Source organism: Portunus trituberculatus, chromosome 41 (genome assembly GCF_017591435.1).
Source record: "Portunus trituberculatus isolate SZX2019 chromosome 41, ASM1759143v1, whole genome shotgun sequence".
In the NCBI taxonomy this organism is placed as follows: Eukaryota; Metazoa; Arthropoda; class Malacostraca; order Decapoda; family Portunidae; genus Portunus; species Portunus trituberculatus.
In genome coordinates, this window is record NC_059295.1 from 12,746,412 (window position 1) to 12,766,239 (window position 19,828).

General features: G+C 35.5%; 1 protein-coding gene across 9 annotated transcripts in view; it reads left to right on the plus strand.

The window, feature by feature from the left end:
* The window catches only part of LOC123516512 (tetratricopeptide repeat protein 14-like), a 102,939-nt gene that overhangs the window by 51,603 nt on the left and 31,508 nt on the right, over window positions 1–19,828 (plus strand). For 7 of the 9 annotated variants that reach the window (XM_045275925.1, XM_045275920.1, XM_045275923.1 and 4 more), the window contains 5 exons: window positions 3,686–3,808; window positions 6,570–6,665; window positions 7,006–7,092; window positions 16,832–17,223; window positions 18,195–18,288. In XM_045275925.1, the coding sequence (XP_045131860.1) occupies window positions 3,686–3,808; window positions 6,570–6,665; window positions 7,006–7,092; window positions 16,832–17,223; window positions 18,195–18,288 (792 nt within the window). The remainder of the gene's footprint in view (window positions 1–3,685; window positions 3,809–6,569; window positions 6,666–7,005; window positions 7,093–16,831; window positions 17,224–18,194; window positions 18,289–19,828) is intronic. The other 2 variants (XM_045275921.1, XM_045275927.1) reach the window with 2 other exon arrangements.

Genomic DNA, 19,828 nt, shown 5'->3' on the forward strand with positions numbered 1-19,828 from the left:
GACTGATGAGACTTATGAATCAGCCACTTCGTCATCCTCCATTTTCCACATGAAAAAACATGTGTCTAGAGCAAGCTACAGGCATATCCTATTACCACAAGAGGAGAGGCTGGCTTACCAAATGAGTGATGATGATTCTCTGGTAGTGATATCATTGGAAAGGTTACAAAAATTGCTCAATCTTATGAAGTGCGAGTGTGGAAACAGTTACCCCAGAAATAACAAGTAGTAACTTCAAAATATATTCTACCTGGCTGCAATGAGGTGGGTTGGCTCCAGTAATAACCATAGAATATGTTATTTTCATATGAATATAGATATATCCTTTATATGCTATAAAGTCATATTAATATGATACTACTATCAGACAAGGGAGAACTCATCTTGTGTAGGTACTTTTTATATGCTATCCATGGCCTCATACTATCTAAACAACCACTACCAACCTCCAAAAAGATGTCAAAGGATTATATGAGTAAATATTTGTATTTGGTGTGTGTGGGAATGTGTTATATGGGTGTATTGAGGATGTTCACAGAAAAATGTGTTTTCCAAACTTTCTCTTTTTTGTGCATATATTGTTGAATAACTTTTCCAGTAATTGTCTGATTTTAGAAATTCTTGCAGCAAAATGATAATCAACTTCATCTTTACAAATGTGATCATAGCCATGATCAAATTCCTTCAGTTAAATTCAAGGCAGATTTTTAAACTCAAAATATTGAATAAAATTTTTTTATTTTGTAGTGTGATGAAATTGTTGTAACTTAGTTTATGTGTACACCGATAGTCACATTTATAGGTTATGTCTATTATGTCTGATCAAGAAGATATTGCTATACTACTATTAGTTATGATTTTATTGCGTGATTTTGAAAATCTTTTTTTTTTTTTTTTTTTTTTTTTTTTTTTCATCGCCAAAAAAATATTTTTGCACAAAAACTACCTGAGGTATCCATATCATATTTATGGTATAAAAACAATACAAATTGATACACATTGTGTATAAATATTCAATTAGGTGAAAAAATAAGGATGGGAGAGCCAAAAAAGCCTATATCATATCACTAGAACCTAATTTCCCCCTTAAGATGTAGAATTAGGTAAATATTTATACAGGTATGAGTGTGTGTGTGTGTATTTACCTAGTTGTATTTACTTAGTTGTAGTTTTACAGGGCCTGGGCTTTATGCTCGTGTGGCCCCGTCTCCATATCTACACTTATCCAATCTTACTTTAAAAGTATGCACACTCGTTGCAGACACTACTTCTTCATTTAAACTGTTCCACGTCTCAATACATCTCTGCGGGAAACTATATTTTTTAATATCTCTCAGACATCTTCCTTTTCTCAGCTTTTTACTATGCAATCTTGTGCTTCGGATGTCATATTCTTCTCTCAGGATCAGTTTCTCATTATCCACTTGGTCCATTCCGTTGATCAATTTATAAACTTGTATCAGGTCTCCTCTCTCCTTCTTTGTTCCAGGGTTGGTAGATCCATAGCCTTTAGTCTCTCCTCATATGTCATCCCTTCAAATTCTGGAACCATTCTTGTAGCTATTTTTTGTAGCCTCTCCAATTTCCTTATGTGTTTCTTTTTATGAGGGGTCCACACTACTCCTGCATATTCCAATCTGGGTCTTATTATAGTACTTATCAATTTCTTCATCATTTCTTTGTCCATGTAGTGAAATGCTACTCCAATATTCCTTAGCAAATTATATGTTTCTCTAAAAATTCTATCAATATGGCTTACTGGTTGATTGTTTTCTTCCATCGTCACTCCTAAGTCCTTTTCCTTTTTAACTTTCTCCAGTTCTACTCCATCTCCCATCTTATAGATTCCCACAGGTCATCTTTCACTCTTTCCCATTTCCATGACATGGCTTTTGTTCACATTGAATTCTATTTCCCACTTCTTACTCCATTCCCAGATCTTATTTAGGTCTTCTTGCAGTATTTCACAATCCTCCTTTTGCTTTATAACTTTGCACAATTTCGTATCATCTGCAAACAGATTTATGTAGCTGTTCACTCCTTCTGGCATGTCATTAATATAAATAAGGAAAAGTATTGGTGCCAATACTGACCCCTGTGGCACTCGCTTTCTACTGCTCTCCACTTGGATTTCATATCTTTAACTGCCGTCCTTATTTCTCTCCCCCTCAAATAATTTTCTATCGATTTCAGTGTGCTTCCTTTTAAGCCACCCTTCTCCTCTAACTTCCATAGTAATCTTGCATGTGGCACTTTGTCAGACGCCTCTTTTAAATCCAAATAAATACAGTCAACCCATCCCTCTCTCTCTCTTGTACTCTATCAACTATTCTAGAATAGAAACTCAATAAATTAGTTACACAAGACCGTCTTTTTTCTAAAACCAAATTGGCTATTTGATATTAGTTTGTTGTCTTCAAGGAATTCGATCCATTGTTTCTTTATTATTCTTTCACACATCTTGCATATTACATTAGTTAGTGATACCGGTCTGTAATTTAAAGGTTCTTCCTTCCTTCCGCTCTTATATATGGGAACCACCTCAGCTCTTTTCCATTCTACTGGTACTGTTCCATTTTCAATTGAGCATTTTATGATGTTGTATATAGGACTTGCTAGTTCTTCCCTACATTCTTTCAGTATTCTGCCTGAGACTTCATCTGGTCCCATTGCCTTGTCTTCATCCAGTTCCTTCATTAACTCTTTTATTTCAATCTTGGTTACTTTAATCTCTTTCATATAGATTGTCTCTCTATTACTCTGTCGCCTCTCAAATTTGAGTGTGTGTGTGTGTGTGTAATTCACTGTTTGATCTGCTGCAGTCTCTGACGAGACAGCCAGACGTTACCCTACGGAACAAGGTCAGAGCTCATTGTTTCCGATCTTGGGATAGGTCTGAGACCAGGCACACACCACACACCGGGACAACAAGGTCACAACTCCTCGATTTACATCCCGTACCTACTCACTGCTAGGTGAACAGGGGCTACACGTGAAAAGAGACACACCCAAATATCTCCACCCAGCCGGGGAATCGAACCCCGGTCATCTGGCTTGTGAAGCCAGCGCTCTAACCACTGAGCTACCAGGCCTTGTGTGTGTGTGGGTGTGTGGTTGCTTTGTCATCATCCCCTTCAGGGGAATGTCAACCTGGTGCATAGGACAGTAGATAGATAGACAGAGATTAAGATATAAAGATTTATTATAAACCAAAGAGAACAGAAATTATCATAGGTATAAAAAGAGTCTGAACCGTTTTAGGATTTAACAGACATTTTCTAATATACAAGATATTCAGTTTAATATGACTTGGATTTAATAATGTAAATTCTGGAAAAAAAGTGAAGTTCTCAGCATTAAAATGATACTGTTTTTGTAATGTAATTAGTTGTAAGTGGTGATGAAGCTTGCAAAGACTGTTTGTTTCACCATATGTGTGAAAATGTTTTGTAGTTATTTAGGAAAGACATGATGTGCTTCATCTGGTTTTTCTATATTGCTTTTATATTGAATATTGCAGGTTAAGAACAGATTGCACTGTTTTTTTGTTAATAGAGAGTTAATAATATAATGCATTGTGCTTACTTTAATCAATCAAAATTTATTATAATAGATTTTTTTATTCATGTTCCTTTACATTTTGCTCTAAAATTTTTGAATTTTATTTTTGCATACTTTGTTCCAGACTGGCAAACTTTGGGAGCTTGGAAAAAGCTGTTGAAAATTTTGAGGAAGCTCTAAAGTACAACCCAACACACAACAATGCTCAGAAGTATATTTGTGAAACACTGGTGGAATTAGGCAAACAGTAAGTTACTGAAAAGATATATATATATATATATATATATATATATATATATATATATATATATATATATATATATATATATATATATATATATATATATATATATATATATATATATATATATATATATATATATATATATATATATATATATACATACATACAGTAAAAGTCCTGAAATCCGGAAGTCAAGGGGGTTCAGGCATTCCGGATTCTAGGATTTTCCGGATTGTAAGATAGTAAGGCTGAAAATAAGTTTAAAATCTTGAGGGTACTAAACTAACCCCAACTTGCTATATCTCTTTGTAGTACTGTCATAACATCTTACAGGGATTGCTACTACCACCAGTCCACTGTGTACTTCCTCACCACACCACACACGATTTACGTAGGCTTTTTTTTTTTTTTTTTTTTTTTTTTTTTCTTGAAGATTTGCCAGATTATGGGGAGTGGCATTTTCCAGCCATTATGGCGGCCCATATGTGATGATTGCTCTTTTCCTACTTGTCAACTTGTATTTGTGTAGGTGATTTCACTATTTTATGTAGGCTATTCCACCATCCACATATACTGAGAAGTTTGAGTGATTGTACTGTACTGTACCCCACATAATATGTATACAGTCCACAATACTTATGTCACACTTTATAAAATAATTTTAAGTATAATACAAAACACATTTCATAACATAAAACATTTACTGATGTCTGATAAAGGGAAACAAAAAGAAAGGAAGGCCTCCAACATCATACGCCAGCCAATCACGTCACCGGCGTCAAGAGTACACTAGCTGGACCACCAACGCAGATAACAGGACTCCGCGACACACACACACACACACACACGCACGCACATCACCTACAGAAACATAAAACACCACTTATAATACCTCCAAATATTATTCTCTTACAAGTGTGTGTTAAACTCAATGTCGGTGATGACATGTTCGGTTTCGGCTATTATTGTTATATATTTATTACTATTATTTCTTACTTTTTATATATTTAACTCAGCCTTTCAAATTTTCCGGATTATAAGTATTTCCGGATTATAAGGTTCCGGATTTAAGGACTATTACTGTATATATATATATATATATATATATATATATATATATATATATATATATATATATATATATATATATATATATATATATATATATATATATATATATATATATATATATATATATATATATATATATATATATATATATATATATATATATATATATATATATATATATATATATATATATATATATATATATATATATATATATATATATATATATATATATATATATATATATATATATATACAGGCAACCCCTTAACGAAGGTTCACACAAGGAAATTTCGCTACAACGAAGGTTTCATTTTACTCTCATCTGCTCATTTAATGAACACCAAACTCGCTTTAACGAAGTTTTATCCAGGTAATTTTTTCCAACTTTGAAAGCCCTGCCGTATCACGCAAGCCGACTGGCTTTTGAATTCACCAGCGCCTCTCGTGGACAAAACGTGCACCACTCACTCCCCCTTTCAAAAGAATAACAGCATTAGCAGCAGCTTGTCTTCCCTCGCTCAACTTACTACCAAAACGCCCTGCAATGTCGCTAGCTTTGCTAAGAAGACAAGGAAGTCTATTACTCAGGAAGTGAAGCTGGATATTATTCACAGACACGAGAGAGGCGAGAAAACTAATAGCATTGCTGGCCACCATCTTGACTCCATCTACTGTCTCTACTATTTGCAAGTCAGCAGACTCTATTAAGAAGGCTGGTGAGACCATATCTTCCTTGCAAGCTAAAAGAACCACCTGAACTCGTGACTCTACAATGGATAAAATGGAAAGCCTTGTGGAAATGTGGTACATAAGTTTTGTATGTGATACAATGATGCACCCTTTGTTTACATTCCACAGGTTGCCGGTTAGTGTCTTTCCTGTTTCACTCTCCCTCCCTTCATAAATTTAAGATCATCAACATTATAAAGTTACGTACATACATACATTAGTGTACATTATAATGACTTAAATTAAACTGCCTAAATGTTTAACTTCATAATTTTTACTTTCATTAAACCTTTCACTGTACTATGATGTAGTCTCGCTTTAATTACTCTCAATGGAAGTTCAAGTCAGGGGTTAAACTTGTTATAATCGATTCGCTTAACAAAGTTTTACTTAACGAATGTTTTTATTAGGAACGTAACCCCTTCGTTAAGTGGGGCTCGCCTGTGTGTATATATATATATATATATATATATATATATATATATATATATATATATATATATATATATATATATATATATATATATAGTCAGTTTTTTTGTAACTTTCTTTTACTACAGGAATATTCAAGAAGATTTGTATGGCAGAAATTGAAAATACTTATATTTCAACCTGCATTTCAGGCTGTGTCATCCCATGACACTATCACTCAATCTTTGTAATTTCTTTTCCAAAATATGTGGGAAATCATTATATCCATCAAATTCACTAAATATGTTTTCATCCTCACAAATTCTCTGTATGTTGATCTACCCTCCACATTGCAGTCTGGAGATTCAGAGTGATTATTATTGGAGAGAGTGACATTGTAATGAAAGTGAGAAATAATGAAGAAATTGTTATGATTGATTATAGTACACAGAATTAACAGATAAATGAATTATTGGTTATTGGAAACAAAGCTTAATTTCTTACTACTGAATACTCTCATGTGAATATCTAATGAATTTGATCCTCATAGACTTGAAGAGGAGAACAAAATTGAAGAAGCAGAGAAGAAATTCAAGAAATGCTTATCCATCAATCCTAATCATGCAGCAGGGAAGGAAGCTCTAAGGTAAGTCATTAATTCGTCCTCATTAGTGCAAGATTGCTCTCAAAGAAAAGATGAGACAAAATCCATGTATAATTGGGGAAACATTTTTTAGAATGAGTAATGTTCAGGACATAATGGCTCATGTACTAATGACATTAAACTTTGAAAACTTAATTTTTGGTAACTTTTATGAGGATCAGGACCAAAGAGAATATAGATGTGTGTGAGTGTGTATATATGCACAGAGGTTGTGCTTCTACCATATTTTTTAAACTGCTACTTCTGCTACCTTGGCTAGCTTTCATTGACTGTAATTCATAAAGCACTATATCCTCACATGACTTTTTCCTTTTATTTGCAGGAAAATTACTCAGAAAAGTGAAGACCGCTCAGAAATTGTTCAAGATGTTCTTCAAGATCTCATGGATATTGAAGAAGAATTCAATAGGTAAGAATTACATAACCATATGGGTATCTGCATTCTTTTATATTGAAAATTGATACAGTAAACTCTCAATAGAAGAAACACTGCTTTACCAGATTTCAGATATAATGAACCCTTTGATACTAGATACTATCGAACATTAATTAGAATGTGGTGCAAAGTTTTCTCCAATTTATACTAGCTGTACCCTCTGTTGTGATGTCCTAATTGGCTACTGTGTGTCTTTTCCTTGGCAACAGCTGATCAGGAGTTAGGTTTGTGTGGCATCACTGTAGAGCAGTGGTTCCCAACCTGTGGTATGCATACCTTTATTGATACATGAAGGTGGTACAGGAGCACTTTCAGGATCATATGCAATTTTTAATTAAATTAAATTAATTTCTCAGAAAAAATATTATTACCTTACACAAGATAATCTGTCAATGACAGCAGATGAAAAAGAAACAGATGCTTCCCCTGATTGAATTGAGTTGTGTTTCTTGTTATTAATTTGTGTGTTCTACTTGTGAATAAATTGATATTTGCTGGAATTGAGTTTTTTCACAAGCAAGTGGTAAGCAGGGACTGTATGAGACCTCCAAATTTGGGAACCACTGCTGTAGAGGATGTGGCAAGGCTCTGCCAGAGAAAAACATTACACTGTCATTTGAGAGACTATACAGTAAGTCCTTATACGGTACTTTGTTATCCGGTAAATTCACAGTTATGGTGTTTGGTAATTACTACCCTCGATTCTATATACGGTAAGAAAAATTCAGAGATACAGTATCCACTCGTGTTTTGTTTGCGCCGTACCGTAGCACTACCACGCTGCGTTGCCACCACAACAATCAGTCTCTTCCCGTATTTCCCACTGAACACAAGTGAAATCCTTACGGCGTGTTTTTAGTGGATATTGTGAGTAAGGGCTGAAATCCCTATTGTCCCTTAGCATCGGGAGGGACATCATCTGATAGAATACGTAGCAAGTGAAAGGTAAATAAAAACATTTTCTGTTTATTTCTTTTGTGCAGTACTTTACATTTTTTTTATATTACTATTTTCATGTATTTTCATGCCTGTATGTGTGACTTTTGGGGTTCTGAAACACATCCCCTATTATTACATGTCATAATGAGTTTGGTATACTGTAATTTCAATTTGCAGTAAGGTTTTCAAGAACGCATATGTACTGTATAATGAGAACTTACTTTACTACCTTTAGTAAGTGCTATCCAGTTTGATTGTGATATTGTACTCTAATTTTATTATGTACTATACGATTAGTGTACAGTAATATAAAACAAATATAAGTAACCAATACAGTGATATATTGTGTGTGTGTGTGTGTGTGTGTGTGTGTGTGTGTATATTTACCTAGTTTTGTTTTACAGGAAAAGAACTATGCTCGTGATATCCTGTCTCCATACCTATAGTCATCTAGTTTAGCCTTAAAGTCATGAATATTTCTTGCTTGAACCACTGTTTCATCCAAATTTTCCAAATCCTTGGAAGGGCAATTCTCACGTTTCCTCCTTGAAATCCTTTCTTTGTAGTATGGAGACAGGACCCTGCACAAATGCACAGTCCTACTTCTCAAATACACATTTCTAGGCAGTTCCAATGGTTGCTGAATTTTGTTTACTGGAGACCAGCTGTTTCCATGTTTGCTCTCCTCCAGGGTGCAATGGTGTGTGTATTTACCTAGTTGTAGTTTTATAGGGCCTGGGCTTTATGCTCGTATGGCTTCATCTCCATATCTACACTTATCCAATTTCTCTTTAAAACTATGCACACTCGTTGCTGACACCACTTCCTCACTCAAACTGTTCCAAGTCTGAACACATCTTTGCAGGAAACTGTATTTTTTAACATCTCTCAGACATCTTCCCTTCCTCAGTTTCTTACTATGCGATCTTGTGCTTTTAATGTCATTTTCTTCTCTCAGGATTAGTTTCTCATTATCCACTTGATCCATTCCGTTAATCAATTTATAAACTTGTATCAGATCCCCACTCTCTTCTCTGTGTGTGTGTATTTACCTATTTGTGTATTACAGGGCCCGAGCTAAGCTCTCTGTGTCCTGTCTCCTTGTCTACTCCTGTCATATCTCTCTTTCATCTGATCGACAAACACCGCATCAACGACATCACTGCTCAGTTTATTCCACTTATCAATACTACGATACGGGAAACTGTACTTTCTCACGTCATTTAAACATGTCTTTTATTAGTTTTTTTCCATATCCTCGGAGGTGATTACTTGTGGTCATCTTTATCAATTCTCTGTCCAATATGTTAATCTTGTTCACCAATTTATACATAGTTATCATGTCACCCCTTGTTCTTCTCTCTTCTAATGTGGTCAGCCCCAGCTCCCTCAGTCTTTCCTCATAGTCTAACTCCTTGAATCCTGGTACCATCCTTGTTGCCAGCCTCTGTACCCTTTCCACCTTCTTCACATTTTTCTTCATGTGTGGTGACCAGATGCAAGCTGCATATTCTAACTGTGGTCTTATTAAAGTGCATAGTATCTTCTTCATCATTCCTTCATCTAGGTAATGGAATGCAAGACCAATATTTTGAAGCATATTATATGTTTTCCCAAATATTTTGTTTAAGTGTTTCTCCGGTGACAGTGTGTTTTGCATGGTTACTCCTAAGTCTTTCTCCTCATTGGTCTCTTCAATTTTCTCATCTCCCAGCCTGTAATCCTTGTTTGGTCTGTATCTACTTCCCATTTTCATAACATGGCTCTTGTTTATATTAAATTCCATCTGCCACTCTTTACTCCACTCATATATTTTATCAAGATCTTCCTGTAACTTGTTACAATCTTCCACATTCTTTACTCTCCTCATAATTTTAGTATTGTCTGTGAACATATTCATGTAACTGTCAATTTCTACTGGCATATCATTAACATAAATCAAAAACATGATGGGATCAAGCACTGACCCTTGTGGAACTCCACTGGTTACCTTTTTCCACTCTGACTTGTTTCCTTTCATCACTGTTTGCATTTCTCTTCCCACTAAGTAATTTTCCATCCATTTTGCTAGTTTATCACTTACTCCTCCAATCTTCTTTAGTTTCCACATCAGTCTATTGTGTGGCACTTTATCAAAGGCCTTTCTCAAGTCCAAGTAAATAGCATCCACCCATCCCCCTCTATGTTGTAGTATGTTAGTCATTCTTGAATAAAAACATAATAAATTGGATACACGATCTTCCTTTTCTGAAACCAAACTGCCTTTCACTCAGAATGTTTTCACTTTCTAGATACTCACTCCACTTAGCTTTAATTACTTCTTCACATACCTTGCACAATATACTAGTCAACGATACTGGTCTGTAATTTAACAGTTCCATTCTACTACCATTCTTATATATAGGCACAATGTCAGCTCTTTTCCACTCTTTCGGGACTATTCCTGTTCGTATGGAGGTTTCCACAATATCAAATATGGGGTTCAACAATTGATCCTTACATTCTTTCAGCAACCTCCCAGATATGCCATCAGGCCCCATTGATTTATTAATATCCAGTTACTTATAATTTTCCTTATATCTTCTTTAGTAACCATGATGTCCTGCATTTGCTTTATTTCCGTAGGCCTTTCTCCTGTAAAATGCTCCTCCTTTGTAAACACTTTGCAAAAGTTGTCGTTCAATATTTCAGCTATATCTCTAGCATCCTCATATACTTCTTCCCAACTTTTACTTTTCTATTGCCTCCTTTTATTTAGTTTTCCATTTATGAATTTGTAAAACATTTTGGGTCACTATCACAGTTTTCCACCACTCTCTGTTCATATTCCTTTTGTGCTGTTCTCCTTACTTCAACATATCTATTCCTTGCTGTTTTGTAGACTTCTCTTGATAATACATCACTGTTTTTCTTAAGTTTCTTCCATGCCTTTTCTTTGTTCTTTTTTGCTTCTTCACAATTTCTATTAAACCACTGTTTATTATTTAAAGTCCTCTTTCTGTGATATGGCACAAACTTTTCACAGCAGAGTTATATAAATCCATAAATTTATCATATTTCAATTGCATATCCACTTCCTGGTATACCATAGACCAGTCAATTTCATTAAAGAACTCTCTTATATGGTTGTAATTTGCCCTGACATAATTTAATTTTTCCTCCTTGTACTCCACACTCTTTTCCATGCTTAATTCCGTATCCAGCTCAAATCTTAGGACATCATGGTCGCTTTTCCCCAAGGGACATTCATGTTCAATTTCCTCTTTAGAGATGCCCTGGTGAATACCAAATCCAACCTCACTGCAATATCCTGTCCCCTGCACCTTGTTTGTGATCTCACCCACTGTGTCATCAAGTTATTTGTTACTACGTTTAACAATTCCTCTGCCCACTCACCACCATTCACAACTTCGTAGTCTTCCCACACTATTTCCTTACAGTTAAAGTCCCTGACTATCATCACTCTATCCTTTCTGGTGAGTTCTTGTTTTATTCTGTCTAGAGTATTTCTCATCACCTCTTAATACTGTTCATAATTCCAAGCACTGGTTCTGGGTGGTATGTATACTGTTATAATATTAATGTCCCTCTTGCCATCTGTTATAACCATACTTATCACTTCCTCATTTCCCTTACTTAAGTTCACCTCCTTCACTATCAGATCTTTTTTAGTAAAAACCATTATACCACCTCCTCCTTTATTCTTTCTATCATTTCTCCATACTTTGTAGTGTTTTACATCAAACCAATCTAGCTTTATTTCGGGCCTTAACTTTGTTTCCACCACACACATTATGTCCGGTTCACTGTTTTCTTAGGTAATCCATACATTCTAGCCTTTTAGACAGAAATCCATCTATATTCCTGTATGTCACTTGAATTCCATTCCTAATCTCTTTCTTCCATGTTTCCGTCAGTGTAATGTCTATTCCGTCTGTTTTATTCACCACTTCTTCAGCCTCCCATAAAACTTGGTCTTTTCCTTCTCGGTTCTTTCCTCATTCTTCTCTCGTGTATGCACGTAGCTGCGGTGGCGAGTGGATGTGTGTGTGCACTCCGTTTTTGGCTGTTGTTTTTATAGTTAGCGAGTGGTGTTTGTGCTTGGTGTCTGTGTGTGGTGCTTTTGAGTGTTAGTGAAGTGAAAGTGTGTACTGCAAGTGTTAGATTAGAGTGAAATAGTGGTTAGAATCAGTGTTTGTGAATTAGAAGTATTTTGGTAGAGTGAGGAGACTAGGCTTGTAACCGTCAAGTTGACCTTGAAAGAGGATTAGTTGACCTCACTTAGGCCCCCCCACCACCACGGTTCCCCCACACCGCCGTCACCAAGTATTTTTATTTGTTTGTGAGTTAACAGATTGTAAAGTAGTATGGCAGTAGCTACTGAGGGATATCAGAGTGTGATTGAGTGTGTGAAAGAGAGTGTTGAGGTGGGATTGGGTGAGTTTGTTGTGTGTGAGATGTGTGGGCATGACAGGAAGGTCGTTGACTTTTCTGAGTGTATGGTGTGTAGCCTCAAGAGCGAGAATTTGGTTCTTTCTCTTGAGCACCGAGAATTGCGAGAGGAAATGAGAAAGCTAAGTGAGGGGAAAAGTGCGAACGAAGTTCTCATCTTTGAGTTGAAGGAGGAGGTTAAGAGGCTTGGAGAGGCAGTGGAAAAAATTAGGCAGGAGATCAGTGTTAGGCTAAAGGTTGGACCCTCTGAGGGTGACAGGGTGGCTTGGCCCTCTGTCGGGAAGAGCAGAGTGGGGAAGAGGGAGCAGGCGAGCCAGACTGGGAAAGATAGTAGTCAGCATGGACAGAGATGGCAGGTTGCGAGGGGAAGGAAAGCGGAGGCAGTTAGGGAGGATAGGACTAAACCTGTTGAGTGTGAAAATAGGTTCGGTTTGTTGGAGGGGGAGGGGGAGAGTGAGAGTCAAGTGAATGAGGTGATTGTGGTGAGTGAAAGGAGAGAGAAGGGGATAGAGGAGAGGAGGAGGGGAGTTGTGCCTAGCACACCTCAGGTGTGTTGTGGGTGACTCTCAGGTTAGGTACTTAGATAGCACTTTCTGTGGGAAAGACAGGGATAGGAGGACGAACGTGTGTATGTCTAGTGCAGGTGTGAAGGCAGTGAGTGAGGAGGTGCAGAAGAGAGTTGTGGGGATGGAGAGGGAGGGTGTAGTAGTTTTGCATGTAGGTTGGAACGATGTCAGAGCAGGTGGGTCGGAGGAGTTAGTGGCAAGATTTCGGGAAATGTTAGGCAAGATAAGGGAGAGTGGTAGGAGGTGTGTAGTGTCAGGAATCTTGCCTCGTGTGTATGTTAGCAGGGAATGGTTGTCTAGAGCCATTGGTGTGAATGATCGGGTAAAAGGGATGTGTAAGGATATGGGTGTCAGCTTTGTGGATGTATGGGATAGGTTCTATGGGCGAAGGGATTTGTATGCTAGGGATGGTGTGCATCTGAGTAGGAAGGGTGTGGATGTGCTGAGTGGATGTCTGGAGGGGGAAGTTGGGATGGAGTGTAGGGGGTGAGGTAGCAAATGCATTCCAGAAGAAAGATGTTAGACATAAATTAGATAGGATAAACAGAGATAGTGAAAAGATTAGGAAAGATTTCCAGGTGCAAATAGGAGAGAATAAGATTAGGATTCCAAATAAGGAGACAGCATCTAGGAAGGTAGCAGGACTTAAATGTTTTTATGTAAATGCCAGGAGTCTTAGGAACAAGAAGGACGAGTTATCTAGTTATATAGTTGAGGAGGACTTAGATGTTGTATGTGTCACAGAGGCATGGGTAAATGAGGAAAAGTTTAGGAAAATAGGAAAGAATATGAAGTAGATGGATACATTATGTATTTACACCAGAGAATTGGTAGGATAGGTGGAGGAGTAGTTATTTATGTAAAAAATCCTTCATTTCCAGTCAGGTTAATGGTATTAAGGTAGATAACAGAGTAGAGTCCTTATGGCTGGATGTTAGAGTAAACAAAAGTAAGGTTATTAGAGTAGGAGCTTTTATAGACCACCTAACCAGTCAGCAGATGTAGACAACCTTATGGTAGATGAGATAAATAGGGGTGTACTAGTCAGACAATTATCTTAGGGATTTTAATCTTAAGTCAGTAAACTGGGAGAGGATGGTAGGAGATGCTAGTGAAAATAAGTTTATGGAAAGTTTTCAGGATAACTATTTAGTGCAGATGGTAGATAAACCTACTAGGGGGAGGAAGGTTTTAGACATAGTACTAACAAATATTGAGCATTGTTTAAAGGAAGTTGAGGTAGGAGAGACTTTAGCAAACAGTGACCATCATATAATTAGATTTATCATTAATTCCAGTAGGGATAATATAGTGAATAAGACTAGAGTCCCAAACTATCAGAAAGGCAATTATGGTAGGTTACGTCAGTTATTAGGAGAGGTAAACTGGGAAGATAGTTTTGGAAATAAAACTGCACAGGAGATGTGGGATATTTTTAAGGTTGTAGTAAAGGGTATAGTGATGCAGTGTATCCCTTACAAAGATATAAGGCAGAGAAACAGGAAGCCATTATGGTGGACTCATGAGATAGGTAGACAGATCAGAGAGAAGAAGAGGGCATATAGAGAGTTGCAGAAAAGTGGGAAGATGTAGATTTGATTAGGTACAGACAGGTCAGGGATGATTTGAGTAAGGTTATAAAAAAGTAAAAGGCAGGCAGAGATAAAACTAGCTAGAGCTGGGAGTAAAGATCCCAAAAATTATATAGTTATTACAAGGTCAGTGATAAAAGAAATAAGGATAGGATTGGACCACTCAGAAAAGATGGTGTAGTAGTGGATCAAAATGAAGACATAGTAGAATTATTGAATGAACAATTTTCTTCAGTATTTACTAGGAAAGAATAGGAAATCCTGTTACAAACAGTGCGACGAGTAGTTTAAGAGCTTTAGAAAATATTGATATAAAACCGGGAATTATTAGGAAATTTATTCTTGAACTAGATGATAGGAAAGCTAGTGGTCCTGATGAGCTACATGCCAGAGTACTTAGGGAGGGTGTAGACAGTATTTCTGAAGCACTTAAGTTAATCTTTGAAAGATCACTTAGGTTTGCTGAGATACCTCAGGACTGGAAGTTAGCTAATGTTACACCAATATTTAAAAAAGGTAGGAAGGATGATGCAAATAATTATAGACCGATCAGTTTAACTAGTATAGTATGTAAGATACTAGAGAAAATCATTAAGGGTAGTATTTGGGAGCATTTAAATGAGAATAGATTAATTAGAGATACCCAACATGGCTTTAGATCAGGGAGGTCCTGTCTTACAAATTTGCTCGATATCTTAGAATATATTACCAAGGAGTTAGATGATGGAAATAGCATAGATGTTATATATCTAGATTTTAGCAAGGCGTTTGATAAGGTACCACATAGGAGGCTAGTGTACAAATTGAGACTACATGGGATAGGGGGTAGGTTAGTTGATTGGATTAGTGAATGGCTTTCTGATAGGAAACAGAGAGTAGTATTAAATGGGGCAATGTCTGAGTGGAAGGAAGTGGTTAGTGGGTACCCCAAGGATCAGTGCTAGGACCTCTTCTTTTCTTGGTGTACATTAACGATTTAGATATAGGAATTAGTAGCAAAGTATCAAAGTTTGCAGATGATACTAAGATAGCATGTGCAGTACAGGGTGAAAAGGACAATTATAGAATACAACGAGACCTGGACAGGCTGATAGCATGGGCAGACAGGTGGCAGATGGAGTTTAATTCTGAAAAGTGTCAGGTTATGCATTTAGGTAAAGACAACACAAACTTTAGGTATGAGATGGAGGGATGTTGGCTAGAGGCAGTAGAGGAGGAAAGGATTTAGGAGTAGTGATAGACAGGACTATAAAATTTTCAAAGCAATGTTTAGAAGCAAGAAATAGGGCAAATAGGATCCTGGGTTTTATAAATAGAAATGTTAGTTATAAAAGTAAGGAAGTGGTGCGTAGCTTATATAATTCGTATGTTAGGCCCCATTTAGAATATTACATATAGGCCTGGTCACCCCATTATAGGCAGGATATCAACATGTTAGAAGCAGTTCAGAGAAGAGCAACTAGGATTTTTTTTTCTGAAGTCCACTATATGATCAGTTACTTTATGATTGGATTTTCAGGAACATAACTCAATTGTATATCTTAACTGCCTTTGAATATAATGAGCTTCCAGCCATAGCAAACCATTTTTCTCCATATGTGTCCATTATGTCAAGGATTTATTGTACTTAAACTCATATTTTAACTTTAATTTTGTGATTAAGCAAGTAGAAAGAACGAGCTCAGTAGTGATGTAAATGTTTGTGCCATAGGTGAACAAGTACAGATGACATAATCAGAAATGTTTAGGTCATCCATCTCTTCCCTACCTAACCAGTGATAGAAGTAGTGGAATATTTATGTGGGTGTCATTTTGGTGAGCTACATTCACTCACTGATAAGTTTGCCACAAAACTAAGTTAAGTATTTGGGAAAAGTGGAAAGGTCTTTGAAGACAAAACAAAAGGCACAATAGCATGGGCATTCCAAAGGCTGTTTGTTATTTATATTATTTATTTTTTTTATTATTATTCTTTTTCTTTTTCTTTTACACTGCAAAAGTTATCGAGATTAAAGTAGATATTTTAGTAGTTTCTTCTTACTCCTTCATACAGTTTTAGATTGTAGTTTGTCCCCCAAATTTATTCTATTATCATATGCATCCTTTAAGTATAAAATGGACAGTATAAAGTTTAATTTTAACAAATGAGACAATTTTATGCAGCAGAAAACGCCATCGGACATCATCTACATCCAAAAGCAGTCCAGTGGCAAAGAGGGAAGCACATGGATCAGATATCAAAGAGCCTGCTCCAGCCCCAGAGCCATCAACTCAATCCAGGTCACGCAGCAAGTCTCTTTCTCCTTTGTCAAAAAAGATGCAAATGCAGGAAGGAAAGTGGCTACCTCCAACCACCATCAACACCACATCATCTTTTATGCCTCCCAATTTGGCTGTTCCTCCTCCCAGTATTGATTTAGCTGTTCCTCCTCCAACTGTTGATGCAAGCTACAATTACCCTCCGCCTGGATGGCCTCCCACCACCATGGTAACTGCTCCACCACCTGGGACAACTATGTATCCACCACCAACAGCTTACACAATGCTACCTCAAGGTTTGATTTACACAGCTTTGTCATTCATTCATAGGTATTGGAAGATTTTAATACAAGTAGCAAGTTGAAAACAAATATTTTATCATTGAATGTGATAGATTAGAATCGTAAGATAGCCATTCCTTTTCAGTTATATAAGAGATACAAAATGATATCCTGTACAGAGAAGCTGTAACAGATATTGGAACTTAAAATTTCCATTAGAATCTTAAGATAGCCATCCCTTTTCAGTTATATAAGAGATACAAGATGATATCCTGTACAGTGAAGCTATAACAAATACTGGAACTTCTAATTTTCATTCAAAATAAGAGGGATGCAGAGGTCCCTCTGCATGAATATTATTATTTTAGAAATGTAGTCTGTATCTCTTTCATAATTAATTTTCCTTGCTTTAACTGATATGAAGTATGTTTTGTTCTTTTAGATTTATACCTTCATCCTACAGTATTATCATGATAATGATTCCGTGATATCATTTTATCTGCAGTAAGATTTTTTGATTTATTGATTTATTTGTTTTATTTTATTTTATTTTATTTTATTTTATTATATATATATATATATATATATATATATATATATATATATATATATATATATATATATATATATATATATATATATAATATATGTTTATATATATATATATATATATATATATATATATATATATATATATATATATATATATATATATATATATATATATATATATATATATATATATATATATATGTGTATATATATATATATATATATATATATATATATATATATATATATATATATATATATATATATATATATATATATATATATATATATATATATATATATATATATATATATATATATATATATATATATATATATATATATATATATATATATATATATATATATGTGTGTGTGTGTGTGTGTGTGTGTGTGTGTGTGTGTGTGTGTGTGTGTGTGTTTTTTTTTTGCAGGACCAGCTGTTTCAAGTTCAACTTACAGTAGTCGAGAGGATGAAGAATACAAAGCTCGTGTTGATCAGTTTCTCAAAAACTTGGAGGAAGATAGGTAGGTTATTGTTCTTTTACACCTGGATCTATTATGTATTCTTATGATGTTCAATAGGTAGCTCATCAAAGAACACAAGCATTTAATTTCCTTTTGTAGTCACAATGCGCAGAAGTTGCTATGGATGGAAGAATAAATATAGAAATATTATGATGAATACCATGATGATTTTGTCAAGAAGAATAATTGATGAAAATATTTGAGGGTATTAGATTAAAAGGAAGATCACAAGTTGTATACATAGATGATATCAAGAGGAGCATTAAATGCAAGAAACATGCTTGAAGTGCAAGGAAAAGTACTTGCACCGAATGGAACTGAATGAAGATCAGTTGTGAATGTGTAGATAGGACACAGCTTTGAATATATGAGAGGTTCATTCACATCTAGTCTAATCACTTAGGTAATGGGATGAGATGCATGAAAAAAGGGATGGATCTGTTTTGGTGTAATAGATTATCCAGTTCTGCCATCAGGCCCTGATACTGAGAGATCTAGATAGGTTGTGCATGCAGAAAATCTTCACACAGTGTGACCAGTGAAGAATAATCTTCCCCTAAAAGATCTTTGGGTTGAGATACATTTTTTTTATTTACTTGTAGGGAAATGTTTGTAGTTGTGAGAGAGTATTTGTATAAGTCTGTGTGTATGTGTGTGGTGCCCTGTTTCAGCTTCTTTCCATTTACAGGGACTTGAGTGGGTTGGAGACATACAGGGTTTTAATACATGACATGAGCATCTAGAGTAGACTGTACATGTATACTGTATTCAAGGGGTGTCTGAGTTATGAGGCAACAAGTTATGAGCATTTGAAGATAATAGTAATGTAGTCGCAAAATTAAATTGTACTCGGTGCTTTTCCCTAAATGTGGCACTGCACACTATATTTGCTTGAACTCTGCTGTCTTTTTGAGACTTAGTTATGAAATATTTCATAGGGAGGAAAATAACACATTTTTACCACATAGTGTGTAACTGTCAAATCAATGTGACTGCTAATGACATGCTCTTACTGGTGAGATGGCTAACTAACAACAAAAACTTCCCTGAGGAAAGAATAATCTGTCCAAGAGGGACATTCTGAATGTTTTTAGTAATGCTGAACTCTTCACAATAGCTTTTGAAAAGATTCTTGTGTACAATTTTTTTTTATCCAATTAACCCCTTAAACACAAAACTGTGTATTTTGCATCTTCATAGTGCTTGTGACTTATCTGAGGACATACGTGCTGCATCATGGTTATGTTGTGCTAATTTTTTTTTTTTTTTTTTTTTTTTTCTATAAGATCTTTGATTGTAGGTCATATATGATATGATAGCTTACTTGACTTTCATCATTAATACAAAGGGGTATGATTTGCTTATACTATGATAAGTACCTATACCTCCTACTGGCTTTTCTTTATTTTCTTTTTTATGGGACCAATGTGTGAGTATAGGACTCATTTTCATTAGTTTATCATAAAAGTTAACTACTTTCAGCTGTTTTACGTTTTTTGTTATCTTCAGAAAATTGCTGAGAATAGCCATACTATAATTC